This window comes from Corythoichthys intestinalis, chromosome 13 (assembly GCF_030265065.1).
Source record: "Corythoichthys intestinalis isolate RoL2023-P3 chromosome 13, ASM3026506v1, whole genome shotgun sequence".
Lineage (NCBI taxonomy): Eukaryota > Metazoa > Chordata > Actinopteri > Syngnathiformes > Syngnathidae > Corythoichthys > Corythoichthys intestinalis.
In genome coordinates this window covers 20,208,201-20,224,045 of record NC_080407.1, presented here as the reverse complement: position 1 = coordinate 20,224,045, position 15,845 = coordinate 20,208,201, and the positions used below count along the sequence as shown (strand labels likewise).

The 15,845-nt window shown below is 40.2% G+C and overlaps 1 protein-coding gene across 1 annotated transcript in view; it reads left to right on the top strand.

The window, feature by feature from the left end:
* The window catches only part of LOC130927862 (gastrula zinc finger protein XlCGF57.1-like), a 32,047-nt gene extending 19,574 nt beyond the window's left edge, over positions 1 to 12,473 (top strand). The window contains exons 3-4 of the mRNA XM_057853959.1: positions 6,129 to 7,381; positions 11,520 to 12,473. Of these exons, the coding sequence (XP_057709942.1) occupies positions 6,129 to 7,351 (1,223 nt within the window). The 3' untranslated portion in view covers positions 7,352 to 7,381; positions 11,520 to 12,473. The remainder of the gene's footprint in view (positions 1 to 6,128; positions 7,382 to 11,519) is intronic.
* Positions 12,474 to 15,845: the final 3,372 nt, after the last annotated feature.

The window sequence follows — 15,845 nt, the reverse complement described above, 5'->3', positions numbered from 1 at the left end:
CACTAGCCCGCTCACTCGCTCGGATGCTATCATTAGACCCTACTCGCATGACGTCACAACCACGCCCCCGCGCCATATTGTCCGTCAACTCGTCGTGTTGACGCATTACTGCTACGTAAATTCCTCCTATTATGGCGTGTTTTTCTGCTCGTTAACATTCATAATCATAATGGTGAAGGTGTGTGTGGCGGTCGGTTGCAATAACAGAGAAGATAGACTGAGAGACTTGAAGTTCTACCATATTCCGAGAGACCCGGAGATGAGAGCGAGATGGACTGCTGCAATTCGATGAGAAAACTGGGCTCCAAACGATTACCACAGATTATGTAGTAGTCATTTTATATCTGGTAAGATGCATTTAATATATATTTAGAGGGTTTTGGGCTGACAACCACAATTAAGATCATTGCTAGGCTAATCGCCGACAACATACACTCAGACGTTAATGAACTACCTGAAAATATATAATTCTAAGGGGATAATAAGACAGTTGTCATACAATTAATTTACAATTTCACTATTAAGGTCAAAAGCCTTAAAATAAATTAAACTAGGGACAATCTGGAGTAGTGCTATCGCACTTCATATTTATGACATATTATATATGTATGTAGTGAGAATGCTATCGCTAAACCATATAACCATTAAAAGCCCTAACTCCATTGACAAATGACATGAAATACATTAGACTTGACAGTGGATATTAGCAAGAAAAGATTTTGAATTGAAAATTTCGTAACTCACCTTCCCGAGCACAAGATACATTCCTGCCGAATTTTTGTTGACGAGGACTTGTTTCACCCAACCAGCAACGAAGTATTTATAAGCCTCCAAGCTCTTAAAGTTTTTCAAACTTTCGTGAGAATAGGCTGATTTTGTGGGGACAAGATAGTTATAAATATCAGGGTAGCAGATGTCAGGCAGAGACGGCGAAGACAGCGGGTCGAAAAACATCGATTTAGGCATCAAATATGGATCTGGCAAATGGATAAACTGAAGCTTTTCCACACAACGCTTTTTATGCAACGCATCCAATGAGTTTACAGCGTCAGATAACACCGGGGCCTCCATGAATTGCTGTATAAATTGCACGACTAATTGAAACCATTGAGAATAGGGCTTAAAAATGACGGACAATATGGCGGCCGGATACAGCGATACCTCATTTTGTGACGTAGGTGAGTAGGGTCTATTGAGGCAACGCCTGTATGTATAGTCTATTGTATTGTTGTTGTGTGTTTCCACTCGCGATCGGACACTTAAAGCCAGTTGTGTAATTTTTGGATGATGTGTGGACGCTAACGAACGCATGCTAACCGTTTCCAAACAACTACACCACTGTCTTTAAGTCTCCGATCGCGAGTGGAAACACAACAACAATACAAAAGACGATACATACAGGCGTTGCCTCTTTAGATATTTTACAAGCATCAAAAATGCACACAAAACGCATCTGTGTTTTGCTTTCTCACTAGCTCGCTCGCTCGCTCGGATGCTTTGTATCTGCGCGTCTTCTTCTGGCATGTAAGCGCGCTCTTCTTAGCGTAAGCAAGTGCAAGTGCGCCCCCACTTATAATAGAAGAGAATAGAATGGCCCTTTGTCATTATACAGTTGTACAATGAAATTGTGGAGCATCTCCCTTTACAGTGCAGGATATGTTAGAATCTCCAAAGTGACTTGCAAGTATAAAGTATAAAATCTAAATAAACATAAATATAAAATGTGTATGATAGAGAGACTGGATGCTGTGATCAATTATTATTAAATTATTATTATTATTTGTCACCCATACCAGGTATGCAATAAAAACTTCTAATGGATTCACTTTGTATTAGTCTTTTTCCTGTTTCACAAAGGTAAGCAGAAGCCTGAAAAAGCTATGATAGCAAAGATTTCACATCCAAGTATGTAGCTCTTCATATAAACAGTGAATATATTCTTAGAGCAGAAACGAATACTCGAGCAATTCGAGTAACTCAAGTTTAAAAACTGATCCGAGTAATTTATTCACCTCGAGGAATCGTTTAATTTTGCCAGCTCTAAGCATCACGTTTTGCCGGGACTTGTTTTAATGCGGGACAACGCGCTGACGTCACGTGCGTAGAGGAAGAAGCAATAATAAAAAAAAAAAAACCTTACTACAGCCGCTATAAACTACGCCCGCATGATGCTAGTGTGGTAGCAGGTAGTGTCCGATGTGTCTCATAGATATCGCATGCATGCATTTAGAACTAGATGCGAAATGACAGACTCGGCTGCGTCTGGGCAGCGTTAGTAAACAGCCGCCATCTTTAAGCAGTAGACTTCTCAGCGCTAAGCGCTAATAAACATAACGTTACTGTCACTCGCTCACGTAACGTTAGCCCTTCGGAGGGTAGGTTTCTATTGATTATGAACACTGTCAATGCGTGGCTAACGTGTCTTACATACAGGCTTTATTTAATGTGTAAAAACACAGCGCTGTGGAGTGATGAGGGTGTAAAATTAAAACATAATAAAGCTAAATGTCAGTTTTAGCTCAGTAGTCATTGCTGAATAAAACACCAAGGAGCAAGTATCATACATTTATTTTGAACACTGCAAAAACTCAAAATCCTATCAGTACTTGACTTAAAACTTAACTAGAATTTAAAAATAGCTTGACACAAATGGAAATTCAATTGAAACACGTGGGAAAAACACGTAGCTTTCAAGTGATGCGTGTTATCAAGCATAATTACATTTTTAGGTAAGAATTTTTTTTTAAAGATCTAGAAGTATTTTGAGTGAAAGAAGTGATTTTTTTTTTTTTCTAGTCACATCTGAGTTGCAATTGTTGGCTGTTTTCAACAATGTACAGTACATCGAAAATAAAGACATTGATTGACTGAAAATGGTTCAATATTGGATTAAGTGTCTTTTTTTCTCAGGTATATTTATAATTGCTCTTTACCAAAAAAAAATGTTTTGTTCGATTACTCGATTAATCGATAAAATTTTCAGTCGATTACTCAATTACTAAAATATTCGATAGCTGCAGCTCTAATATATATATCTGGAAACACAGACAAGACTGAAAAAGCAGTTTCTGCTCTTGCAACCCTCTTTAAAATAAACGTTTGTAAACAGGGGTTCCCAGGATAACACGGACAAATTAGAAATAGTTGGGGGGGGCCTAATAGGCCATGAATCTGCTATGGCAGCATAAAGATATATTGTTCTATCAAACACAACAGTTGTTTTAGCTTAAAATACAGGAGTTTTTTTTTTTTTTAATATAGAGGAGTAGGGATGGGAATTGACAGGATTTTTACGATTCCGATTCCATTATTGATATTGCTTAATGATTCGATTCTTTATCGATTCTCTTATCGATTCTAATTTGGGGAAAAAGAACAAACGTTTTGATTGGCATCGAGTTTGTTCAATCAGAAGTCACAACCTTACAAACTCACAACGAGATCAAAAGAGGCCCAAAGCCTCAATGTTAACTGTGGCAATAAGTGGCAAATACACAAGAATGTGTAACATTTTACTGAAACATTTATCTAATAGAAATAAAAAATATTGGTATATATTGGCAGATAGGTTTTTGTTCTGCCTTTGGCAATATGTGTTAAAGCAGGGGTCCCCAAACTTTTTCCTGTGAGGGCCACATAACTTTTCCCTTCTCTGATGAGGGGCCGGGGTCAGTTTGTTACAGAAAAAGTGTGACGATTGCAGAAGTGCATAAATGTAAAAAAATATTTTTTTTCAGAAGCCACAATCAAATAACCCTTTCTGGATTCTTTATAATAATAATAATAATAATAATAAAAACACTATTGATTCAATAGATAATAACCAATAACCCTCTCTGAATTCTTCAAGGAAAAGGCCAGAAAATAAATAACACGATTGAGGAAAAAAAAAAAAATTCAAAATGGCCGGACCAAATGTGGAGGCGGGCCGTATTTGGGCCGCGGGCCGCAGTTTGAGGACAGTTGGAGCGCGCATACACCCAAAGAAGAAATGCCGCATCCAAGTGAGTGAGAGAGGGAAACAGTTCTACGAGCCTACTTCTTTGTTAATGATAATATCTACTGAGGCAACGCCTGTATGTATCATCTTTTGTGTTGTTGTTGTTGTGTTTCCACTCGCGATCGGACACTTAAATCCAGTTGTGTAGTGGTTTGAATGATGTGCTAATGCTAGCGAACGAATGCTAACCATACTGTTATTAGCAGCTAATCATCGCTGATTTACGTTGATGCAAACCTGTTTGTTATTGGGGACGAAATTGATTTGTTTCATTTCTATTCTTTGTGTCACTCTTCAAGTGATGGTTGAATAAAGTCAGCAAATTATACCAACGTCTTCTGCATCGTCATTTGGGAGTTTAGCTAGCTGTATAGCCGGGACTTGCAATGACTGCAAGTCGCTTTGTTGTAATTTTTCCTCGTGAAGTGAAGACACACTTTTAAGGGTTTGAACCTACGTGCTGTCATTGTTATGTTTATGGCTGCAATGCTCGTGCTTACCCATCGTCACCTTTCATTTTCACACTCTTTCCTGGTGAAGTGTAGTCAAACTTTGGAGCGAGTGGCGCCATGCTAGTTTGATGCGTCTGGACAATAACACATGTCACGACGCAATACGCGTCTTTAGGACTCGTTAAAGGGATCGTTAAGGCTTTTTCATTGTGATGTCGAGGCCTCGAAACACTCGGAACCGGTTCCGAATTGGAATCGGATTTCGATTCCCATCCCTATAGAGGAGTGCAAGAGTAGAAACTGCTTTTTCATTCTTGTCTGTGTTTTCCACCATATATATTTTAATTTTATTTATTTTTTCTAAACTTTTATATGGAAAATGATTATTTCTGTTCTTGTTTTAATGTTGAGCATTTGAGCTGTGGTTGTGTGTGAAGTCTATAAATTCTATTTCAGTTTAAAATATTTCAGTTATTTATTTTATTGATTTATTTTAACATTGTATTCATGTTGATGTTCCAATTTGCAGATATGTTGTGCTGATGTTCATTATTTTTTTAATCGATCTCAGAAAAACACATTTTAGAGCTATAATTTCAGTACCTTGATACCGCGATATTTTTGCTTAAGTTCATCATATCGTCAAAATCTCATACCGACACATGCCTACCCGTCAGATTCTGATAACTGCTACAGCTGAGGAGAGCTCCATGCTGTCCGTGGAATGAATAAATAATATACTAGTATATTGGTGGAACCCTTTTGCCTCAATCTGGAAAATGTTGCACTGGTATTGCTCCAAAATAAATCGTTTATAGGATAGTATAGTGCCCTCCCGGCAAGCACATGAGGGCCGAGTGGGTTGTGCGACGAGCTGCCGGTCGTTGGCCAAGTGGCATTCTCGGTGGACAAGGAGCATTGTCAGCCACAAAATGCAAGCCACCTCCGTATTAAAACGTGTACCATGATCCCAGTTTTTGACATAACACAAAACACAATGTTTACTCACATCCTTGTTAAGTCCAGTGGTCCCACAGTTGTCGGACTTGTTTTGGCCAATATCGGGGTCAACTTTTTGAAACCCAAAAAGGCTCACACGCCTCTCCCTGGTGCAGCAACAAAACCCTGCAGCATATTTGGCTGGCGTGATGCGAAAAATAATCGAACTAATCCGCAAAATCAGCTGAATCCGCAGTCCATCTGCATGCTATAAAGCAAAGCTGCATTGTGGCATGTTGATCCGGGTGACGTCGTCACATTCGCATTCGTCCTCAACCCGAGACTGGAGCCGAAAGTCACTCATTTTAATGGCGTGGGTTTAAAAAAATTTAATAAATAATAAGCTCGCTTCCACACACACCCAATTGGTCCATTTCAATCAGGAGCTTAAGATACCTTGAGAAATAGGAAATAAACATTCTTTTTGCTGTCATAGGCACATGAAAACACTGTATGTCTGCTTGCGATGGCTATGTCGTTGAAGTGAGGAAGCTTGTCTTCTTAGCAACTCTAACTACGGCGCTTTTGCGAAAAGTCAGTTGGGTCCAACACAAGTGCTTCAAATTGCAAAGGAGCCATTTAATCTGTTGGAAATAATTACCATTATTTTTTTTCATGTTCATTCAACATGTTGATTTTTTTTTTAGTTCATAATTTGTCTCTATTGTGTCTTGTAGGTTTCAGAAAATATTTTGGTCCTGAGCAACAGGAGTCAGGGTCTAGTGGCGTGAAAGACGAAGTAGAGCACCCGCAAATAAAAAAGGAAGAGCCAGATGACCCTCGACAGCAAAAGACAGAAGAACAACTTTCAATCAAAAAGGAGGAGGTAGAGCTTACGTTAAAGGGAGAGCCATATGTTAAAGAGGAGGACGATATCACCAGGCCATTTTGTGAGCCCTTGAAGAGTGAAGAGGGCCTGAGTGAGACCAGCAGAGGAGCGGAGCCTCTAAGCGGCAGCAGCAGCAGCAGGTTAACAGAAGGATTGCAAGCGGACAGTTTCACCGCTCCGCTATCAGATAGTGAAGACGCCATGTCACACTCGCCTGACAGTGACAACAAATGCAAATGCTCTCATTGTGGGAAAACCTTCATTAATAAGTATAATTGTCGTAGACATATGAGGAGCCACGATGAAAAACCTTTTTCTTGCTCAGTTTGTGGCCAAAGATTCAGTCAGAAGAGCACCTTAAAACAACACACAGGAACCCACAATGGAGAAAAACCTTTTTCCTGCAAAGTTTGTGGCCAACAATTCTCTCAGAAGGGAAACTTAAAACAACACACAAGAACCCACACTGGAGAAAAAGCTTTTTCCTGCAAAGTTTGTGGCAAAAGATTCTCTTCAAAGAGAGACCTAGCAGTTCACACAAGAACCCACACTGGCGAAAAACCTTTTTCCTGCTCAGTTTGTGGTCAAAGATTCACTCAAAAGCAACACTTAAAAAAACACGAAAGAACCCACACTGGCGAAAAACCTTTTTCCTGTTCAGTTTGTGGTCAAAGATTTAGTCAAATGACCACCTTAAAACGACACACAAGTACCCACACTGGAGAAAAACCTTTTTCCTGCTCAGTTTGTGACCAAAGATTCTCTCAAAAGGGAAACCTAAAACAACACACAAGAAACCACACTGGAGAAAAACCTTTTTCCTGCTCAATTTGTGACCGAAGATTCATTTGGAAGAGCGGCCTAAAAATACATTCAAGAACTCACACTGGAGAAAAACCTTTTTCCTGCCCAGTCTGTGATCAAAGATTTGCTCAGAAGCAAGACTTAAAAGAACACAGAAGAACCCACAGTGGAGACAAACCTTTTTCCTGCTCAGTTTGTGACCAAAGATTCAGTTGCAAGAGCGCCCTAAAAATACACACAAGAACCCACACTGGAGAAAAACCGTGACGTAGTTTTATTTTGAAATGTTCACCGGAGGTACGTTTGCTAAACCGCTAACCGAAAGCTTTACACTCTGTAAAAAAAAATATTCATCGTCATTGCTTATGGTGTCACAAATTTTTTTTTCTTTTTTCTTTCTTTTTTTTCGTTAGCAAATGCTGTTAACCAGCTGTTGAGTGTTATTGTATGACTGATTGGAACTGTACTGCATTGTTTCACCACAGGGTGTGCTGTCGTGTATTTTATGTTCGTTGTGAAGAAGAACAAAGTTAAAAGAGGCATTAGCGGCCTGTTCTCAACTTCTCCTTCACTGCACTTTGGCTCTCATTGAGAGCACGTTCGCTCATGTGTTTGAAATAAAATATGGCCGACGTGCAAAGTAGTAAGTGAGCTGTAAAAATAGCGAGCTTAGTGCCGTGAAAAACGCGGGTGAGTTAAGTTAAGCTAACGAACAGCTAAGCGGAGCTAAACCATGCTAAACGGAGCTAAGCGCTAAACGGTGCTAAATGAAGCTAAGCGACTGATACTCAGTCCATCGTCGTGGAATAGTCCATTGTAGTGCGTGTGTGTGTGTGGGGGGGGGGGGGGGTGAATAATATAAATGCAGCATTCAAAAGGCTTTCTTTTTTGTTTTGTTATTTGTTTTTTTAGTGTGCTGGCATAATTATACATGACGAATCGTTGGGGGTGCTGCTGGCTCCGGTGGCCCAAGCCCTTGCTCGTTGGGGCAAGGGCAGCTGGTTGGGGGCCCCCTACTGGTTGGAGGGCTAAAGCGATCGCCTACTTCGCCTGAATAATAGATCCGCCTATGCATGTATTAAATTATTATGTTGTTGTGCCATTTCTGGTTTGAAGCAAAAAATACGACGGAGGATTAGGGCCAAATCAGGGAGTGAAAAATAAAAGGACGATGAGATTCAAGCTGTACTGGTGCGACGACAATAAAATTATTACATAGGGTAAGCCACTGCGCACTTTACATACATGTACCCTAGTTGGGCGCTATGATGAAAAATCGATAGTATATTATAATAATAATAATAATAATATGCTACATCGCGTGTGCGCGAGGGTCGCAGCAGCGCATGGACACGCTGTCGTAACTGGCGACAGTAGAGATCATTGTGATTGCTCGCAGCTTTGGTCGTTCCCACGTCTGGCTTTCAGCCTGTAATAAAGGAGCCCTAACAAATATAGACTCGGGAAATGCAAAATATTATTCCAGTTTGCTATGACGTCGTAAAACTAATATGTAGCTTTACGTACATGTACCTGAGAGCTACGATGAAGCATCAATATAAAGCCGTCTATCGATTATTGATGTAGATGAGCCAAAAGATTTCCTTATTTATGAAGCAGATTCTAAAATATAGACTCACGCAGCGGCGTCACTAGGTTTTAAAAACAGGGGGCCAGGAATTACACAAGATGTAAGTGAACGCAACGTATAAGCACAAAACTTCACCACTAACAGCTAACAAAGACATAATTTATATACACACACACATATATAAATGTATTTAATCATAGAGGCTAGTCGCTTACATGACAGTAATTGTTTGTTTAAAAATATTCGTAAATCACACAGATTAAATTTTGGGCACATATGTTAAAGAAAATGGCTGTAAATTCAGACCCTGAAAAATACTACTACCGTAATTACTTGAATTTAAGTAATATTTGGGTCAGGGAAAACGCGGACTGGATTTTCAGTGATGTGGTCGTTTTCTATATTAACAAGTGGAATGTACGGTGGCCGAGAGGTGTCAGGCGAAATGCAAAGTCCAAACACTTTGCAAATAGAAAAAGCACGAACCCCAATTGCAAACGCTTTGCAAAAGAAAAAAAGCACGAATGCAAACTGCCACAACACGATCCCCAATTCCTAAAGCGCGATTGCAAATTGGCAGAAGCACGAATGCCAATTGCCACAACACAGCAGCAAATGGCTCGCAGCACGAATTCAAAATGCCACAACACAATCCCCAATTCCTGAAGCGCGATTTAAAACTGGCAGAAACACTAACGCCAATTGCCACAACACGACAGCAAATGGCTCGCAGCACGACCACAAAAGGCTCGCAAGACAATTGCAAAGACGATGACCCAGAAGTTAAAAAAAAAAAAAATAATAATAATAATCATATTAATAAAAAAGACGTCACTTTGTATATTGCTATAGACCCTACCCACGTGACGTCACAACTCCTTCCTCCTGACTGGTGCCGCCCAATTGTCCGTCAACACATCGTGTTTACCTGTTACGGCTACGTACATTCCTCCTATTTACGACGTGTTTTTCTGCTCGTTTACATTAATAATCAAAATGGTGAAGGCGTGTGTGGCGGTCGGTTGCAATAACAGAGAAGATAGACGGAGAGACTTGAAGTTCTACCGGATTCCGAGAGACCCGGAGAGAAGAGAGCGAGATGGGCTGCTGCAATTCGACGAGAAAACTGGGCTCCAAACGATTACCACAGATTATGTAGTAGTCATTTTATATCTGGTAAAATGAATTTAATATATATTTAGAGGGTTTTGGGCTGACAACCACAATTAAGATCATTGCTAGGCTAATCGCCGACAACATACATACACGTATGTATGTAGTAAGAGTGCTATCGCTAAACCATATAAACATTAAAAGCCCTAACTCCATTGACAAACGACATAAAATACATTAGACTTGACAGTGGATGTTAGCAATAACAAAAGATTTTGAATTGAAAATTTCGTAACTCACCTTTCCAAGCACAAGATAGATTCCTGCCGAATTTTCGTGGACGAGGACCTGTTTCACCCAACCAGCAACAAAGTATTTATAAGCCTCCAAGCTCTTAAAGTTTTTCAAACTTTCGTGAGAATAGGCTGATTTTGTGTGGACAAGATAGTTGTACATATCAGGGTAGCTAGCAAATGTCAGGCAAATATGGCGGAGACAGCGGGTCGAAAAACATCGATGTAGGCATCAAATATGGATCTGGCGAATGGATAAACTGAAGCTTTTCCACATAACGCCTTTTATGCAACGCATCAAGTGAGTTTACGGCATCCGAAAGCACCGGGTCTTCCATGAAATGCATTATAAATTGCTCGATCAATTGAGACCATTGATAATACAGACACAAAATGACGGACAAGGGGGCGGAACCATTCATCGATCACGTGATTTTGTGACGTCGGTGGGTAGGGTCTATATGTGCTTTGTGACCATCTATTTTGTAGATACAGTATTATGCTTTTATTGAGATATTAATTTCGAGTGGGGACGTCACTCGTAGCTTTCTCTTAGCTTAGCTCCTGCAGCTAATGGAGCGTACCAACTCTCTCAATAACAGAGGTGTGTTCTAACAACTAGCACGAACAGAGCACAAAAAATTCGGGTCCATTTTGCGGTCAATTGGGGGGCTTGAGATATTAATTTCGAGTGACGACGTCCCTGTAAGCCCCTCATTCATTGCAAAATGGTTCCGAATTGCTGCCATTCGTTTGTGCTACTTGTTAGGACACCCCTCTGTTATTGAGAGAGTTGGTACGGTCCTTTAACATAACATAACAGAGGGGTGTCGTCTTATTTATTATCTATTTTTTTAACTTCTGGGTCATCGTCATTGCAATTGTCCTACGAGCCTTTTGCGGTCGTGCTGCGAGCCATTTGCTGTCGTGTTGTGGCAATTGGCGTTCGTGCTTTTGCCAATTTTCAATCGTGCTTTACGAATTAGGGATTGTGTTATGTCAATTTGCATTCGTGCTGCGAGCCATTTGCTGTCGTGTTGTGGCAGTTGGGGTTCGTGCTTTTTCTATTTGCAAAGTGTTTGGACTTTGCATTTCGCCTGACACCTCTCGGCCACCGTAGGAATGGATAATGATCCACTGAAGGGGCTCTATTCCTAACTCTCAAGTGAGGGGAAACTGGCAGATTTATGATCATTTTTAAGTTAATAGTGACAGCAAATATGATTATTGATTTAAGCTAATATTCTGGCAACTTCGTAGTGAATGTGTCAGCATTTTTTTTGTATTTTTTTTTTTTTAAAGACAATGAATGGGTGCGACTCGTGTTTCATGGACCACGTAAAACTACAAAACTACCTGCTTTAAAAATTTACAAGTAAAAAGTATTTTCTACTGATGCAAAAATGTAATATGCGTGTATATTATACACTCTCCCAAGGTGGTGGGAAAAAGAGGGCTAAGATCCTGTGGGACAGACTGATAAGGTGGTCGTTGCCAACCAACCGGACGTCATGATCATGGATAAGCAGCAGAGGACAGATGCCGATATCAGGAAAAAGAACACGAGAAATGAATTCTTGCCATAGCTTACCAGATTGGACATGTTGTCTGATTACGTTGTTTACTTTGCACCATCAACTGTTTTATTCTTTATCAAGGTCATTAGAGTTGGCAAGTTTCTCAGTTCGCTTTGAACTTCCATCATGCTCCAAACAATTATCTACTTACTCCTTGATGAGGGTAATACAGTAACAGCTTGCAAAGTCGAGCTCACAAGTCAAAACACCGGTCACCTGCCAATACTCGCAAATAGAGGTATTGTGTTTCTCACATGTTTTTAATAATACTTGAAAATAGGCTAAATAACAGTCATATTAGCCACATCAGAGTATTTTTTTAGTGCCTCATCAGATATATACGAGAGTACTTTAGTTAGCGTCCTGGCAAAGTCCAGTTACCTCCCCGCCCGCCCGCATACCCGTTCTTGTATGTCCGCATCTTGAAGTTCAGCTACGTTGATTGCTTCCAGCAGCATCTTTCCTCAGATGAGCTAAACTTCCATTTTAGAGAATGCATGTCATTTTTGATCTTTAGGTACACAGTCAAATTCAATAAAATAATTCTAAAACTGACATTACATTAGTGTTAGATGCAGTGTTTTTTGTTTGTTCTTTATTCATTTATTTTTGCGTACTTGTGATTTGTGACAGGTAGATTTGCTTCAGCTTTTGAGACCAATCTGGAAAAAAAAAATTCAAAATACACTTTGAATTGCCTCTGGAAAATATTGTCAAAGTTGTACTTCCTCGGGGATTTTTATTGACAAACATGTAATTTAGACGTTTAATAATTAATATATAGACTGTTGAATATTATTGTATTTCTTGAAAAAAAATAATAGCGCCAGAGAGCAGTGCTAAACACACTGAATGATTCCTGTGAAGCACTACACCTCCCATGATCCTTATAGGAGAAATGATAACGCTATGATCCCACTGTTGATTTTTTCCCTATCATGTCAAAATATAGATTAAGTTGTATAACAGAAATAATTTTATTTTGAAAGGGAAGTTGCAATTTGGGCTGTTTTTGTTTTTACTATTGAAATACTAAACTAAATCGACGTCTCGACGACGTGTCCAGCATTAGCCACATTACGGACTCAAACATCAGTTTTTCGAATCTGGGCACTCAAAGTTTTGTCGCCTACTTCAGCCTAGCCTACCTGGCCAACCGCTAACAAATTGCAAGGCACGTCATCAAGCCTTCAGAAATCAAGTGAGAAATATGTTCGCGAGAACTACACCGGCTGCAGAAAAGTTCCAAGAGGAACTTTGTGGAGTGAAAGAGGAGCCCCCACGTCACCAAGATTCGACTGTGTGCAAAATAATGCACGCAAAAGTTGTTCTTCGTAGACTCGAAGGTTGGTTCACTTTCGATGATACGTATACTGTACACCAGTGTTCCCCAAGCTTTTTGCGCTACGGACCAGTGTGAAGTGGGCCTTATTTTCCTGGACAGGCAATGTGTGGCAGAAAATGGCAGTAAAATATAAAATAAACACGAAGGGGCTGAGAACGACTATAAAGTGCAGGTAAAATTTATAGCTCTCCATATGCGAAGTCAACCTGTTTTTTTTTTTTTTTGGTATTTTTTTTTTTTACCAGCGGCCTCTCCTAAAACTTGACTAGGTCGCACGCATGATGCCACGAGGTAAGATGTTCTCAGTGCATTCGGTTTGATTGCCTCGTTTGCAAGCTTTTAGCCACGTTATGCAGCATGGACTCTATTGTAGGTTCCTCTTCTGGCTCTTTCCCTGTAAAAAAAAAAAAAAAGCTGTCTAAAGACGTTGTCGCCCGCAGCACACAGCCAAGAGCAGTTAACGTTACTCATTACATTGCAGGGTTTCCCCTGAGATTTTTTGAAGCTGCTGTGATAGTGGTGGGCTGTATCGGAGGCGGTCACCCCACCAGGTCGTGCCACGGCAAAATTATTTCATTTCATGGCGAATTAGATTTTTTTTATCAACATTTTTTTTCCCCAAAAAGAACCATAAAAAAAGATCTATTTATCTAGTTTCATTCTGCCTGGGAACACTTGATTTTCCTGGTTTAAAAAAAAAAAATTAAACAATTTGACATCTCTTTCATTAGGGAAATCTGCAATAGGTGATCTATTTATAGTCCGTCAAAATATGAAGGATTTCCTTATTTATAAAACGGATTCTAAAACACAAGATACCTTCAATATTGTTGATTTTAACGGAGGCAGCAACTCGCTACATAAAGGACGTAGCTGCTTATTCAGCGACAATTGCCCTACCAGATAATGCGATTTTTAAAATTCTCGTAGTAATAGTACGAGAAAAAAGTATTACTACGACAATAAATGTCGAATTAATAGTAGGAGAATAAAAGTTGAAAGCATTTTGTGGTTTAGAACAGTGGGCCGGGGGTCGGTACCCGTCTGTGGCGCATACATATACTCAGGGGCGCTGCCAGGGATTTTGGGCCCCATGAAAAGATATCACTTTGGGCCCCACCACCAGTGCCGGGACACACACACACATTTAGAGTATCAACTACGTAATTTCCTGCATTCTGGTGAATCTTTACACACTAATTTGTGCATTTTCTGCATTAATTTAAGATGAAAATATATTTATGTAAACATACAGCGTACAGAGCAATAATGAATAGACTGATATCATCTTTAAGAAATGTACTGAAGCCCATCTTTTACAATCTAAATATATTTTTATTAGAAATATTCTCAAATACCACAATGAATGACTTAAGTTAAAACAAAACTTTTATTCTAACAATACTACAGCATACATTAACGCCAATCAAAAAAACAATCTTTAGAATGATATAACAAACAAAGCGAACACCACACACACACACACACACACACACAAGCAATCACACTCACAATTAGAGGTTAGATTTTGTGCCCGAACCCGAACCCGACCCGACCCGACCCGACATTCGGGTCGGGCCGGGCCCACAATTTAAGCATTCACGTTCGGGTCAGGTCGGGTCGGGCCGCCATGCCGGACTAATAAATTATTTAAAAAAAAAAAAAAAAAAAAATGGAGAGCAAGCACTCTGTATTGCGCTTTTGCTTGTGCGTGTGCACGAACGCCGTGGCGCCGGCCGCTTATCCTTCTTGTCCTCCCTCTCTACCGTTTGCTCACGGCCGAGGCGCCCCCCTCCCCTCTCCTGTTCCCTCTCCTTGCCAGAGAAGCGCGTCCATGTGAGAACAATATCCCACACACTCAGAAATATGTTTAACAAAGTTTCCCAGCGTTATTTCGTTGTGTGAATGCTTTGATAATTCTAAAAAAAATATGTAGATTATTTAAACATTAAGAAAACTTGCGTTTTTTCCTGCCAACTCGAAGAAATGAAAATAAATTGCTGCTGCTGCGTTTTTTCCGCGTCACTCAAAAAAAAAAAAAAAAAAAAAAAAAAAAAAATGGAGAGCAGTCTCTCTGTATTGCGCTTTTGCTTGTGCGTGTGCACGAACGCCGTGGCGCCGGCCGCTTTTCCTTCTTGTCCTCCCCCTCTACCGTTTGCGCACGGCCGAGGCGCCCCCCTCTCCTGTTCCCTCTCCTTGTCAGAGAGGCGCGTTCATGTGAGAACAATATCCCACACACTCAGAAATATGTTTAACAAACTTTCCCAGCGTTATTTCGTTGTGTGAATGCTTTGATAATTCTAAAAAAAAATATGTAGATTATTTAAACATTAAGAAAATTTGCGTTTTTTTTTCTGCCAACTCGAAGAAATGAAAATAAATTGCTGCTGCTGCGTTTTTTCCGCGTCACTCAAAAAAAAAAAAAAAAAAATCGGGTTTTTCGGGCTCGGGCCTGCAAATCTAGTTAAGTGATCGAGCTCGGGCCGGGTCGGGCCTCAATACCAGCGGGCCGTGTCGGGTCGGGCTGGATTTTTTAGGCCCGAACTAGGCTCTACTCACAATTACAAACAAAGCGAGCAGATTGCAGGTTGCTCAGCCTTAGTCACCAAGAGCCCAGCGGCGAGCCTTCTTGATAGCAAAGTCAGTGATCAAATCATCAAAGTCTAGCTTCCTAGCCAACTGACATTCAATGGACAACATGGCAAGACTAGAAAGCCTGTCCTGACACATAGTGGACCTCATATAATTTTTTATGAGTTTTAGCTTACTACAAGCTCTCTCGCCGCCTGCAAAAGTTACGGGGAGTGTGCAAAATATTCGTAAAGCGATGCACACTTCTCCA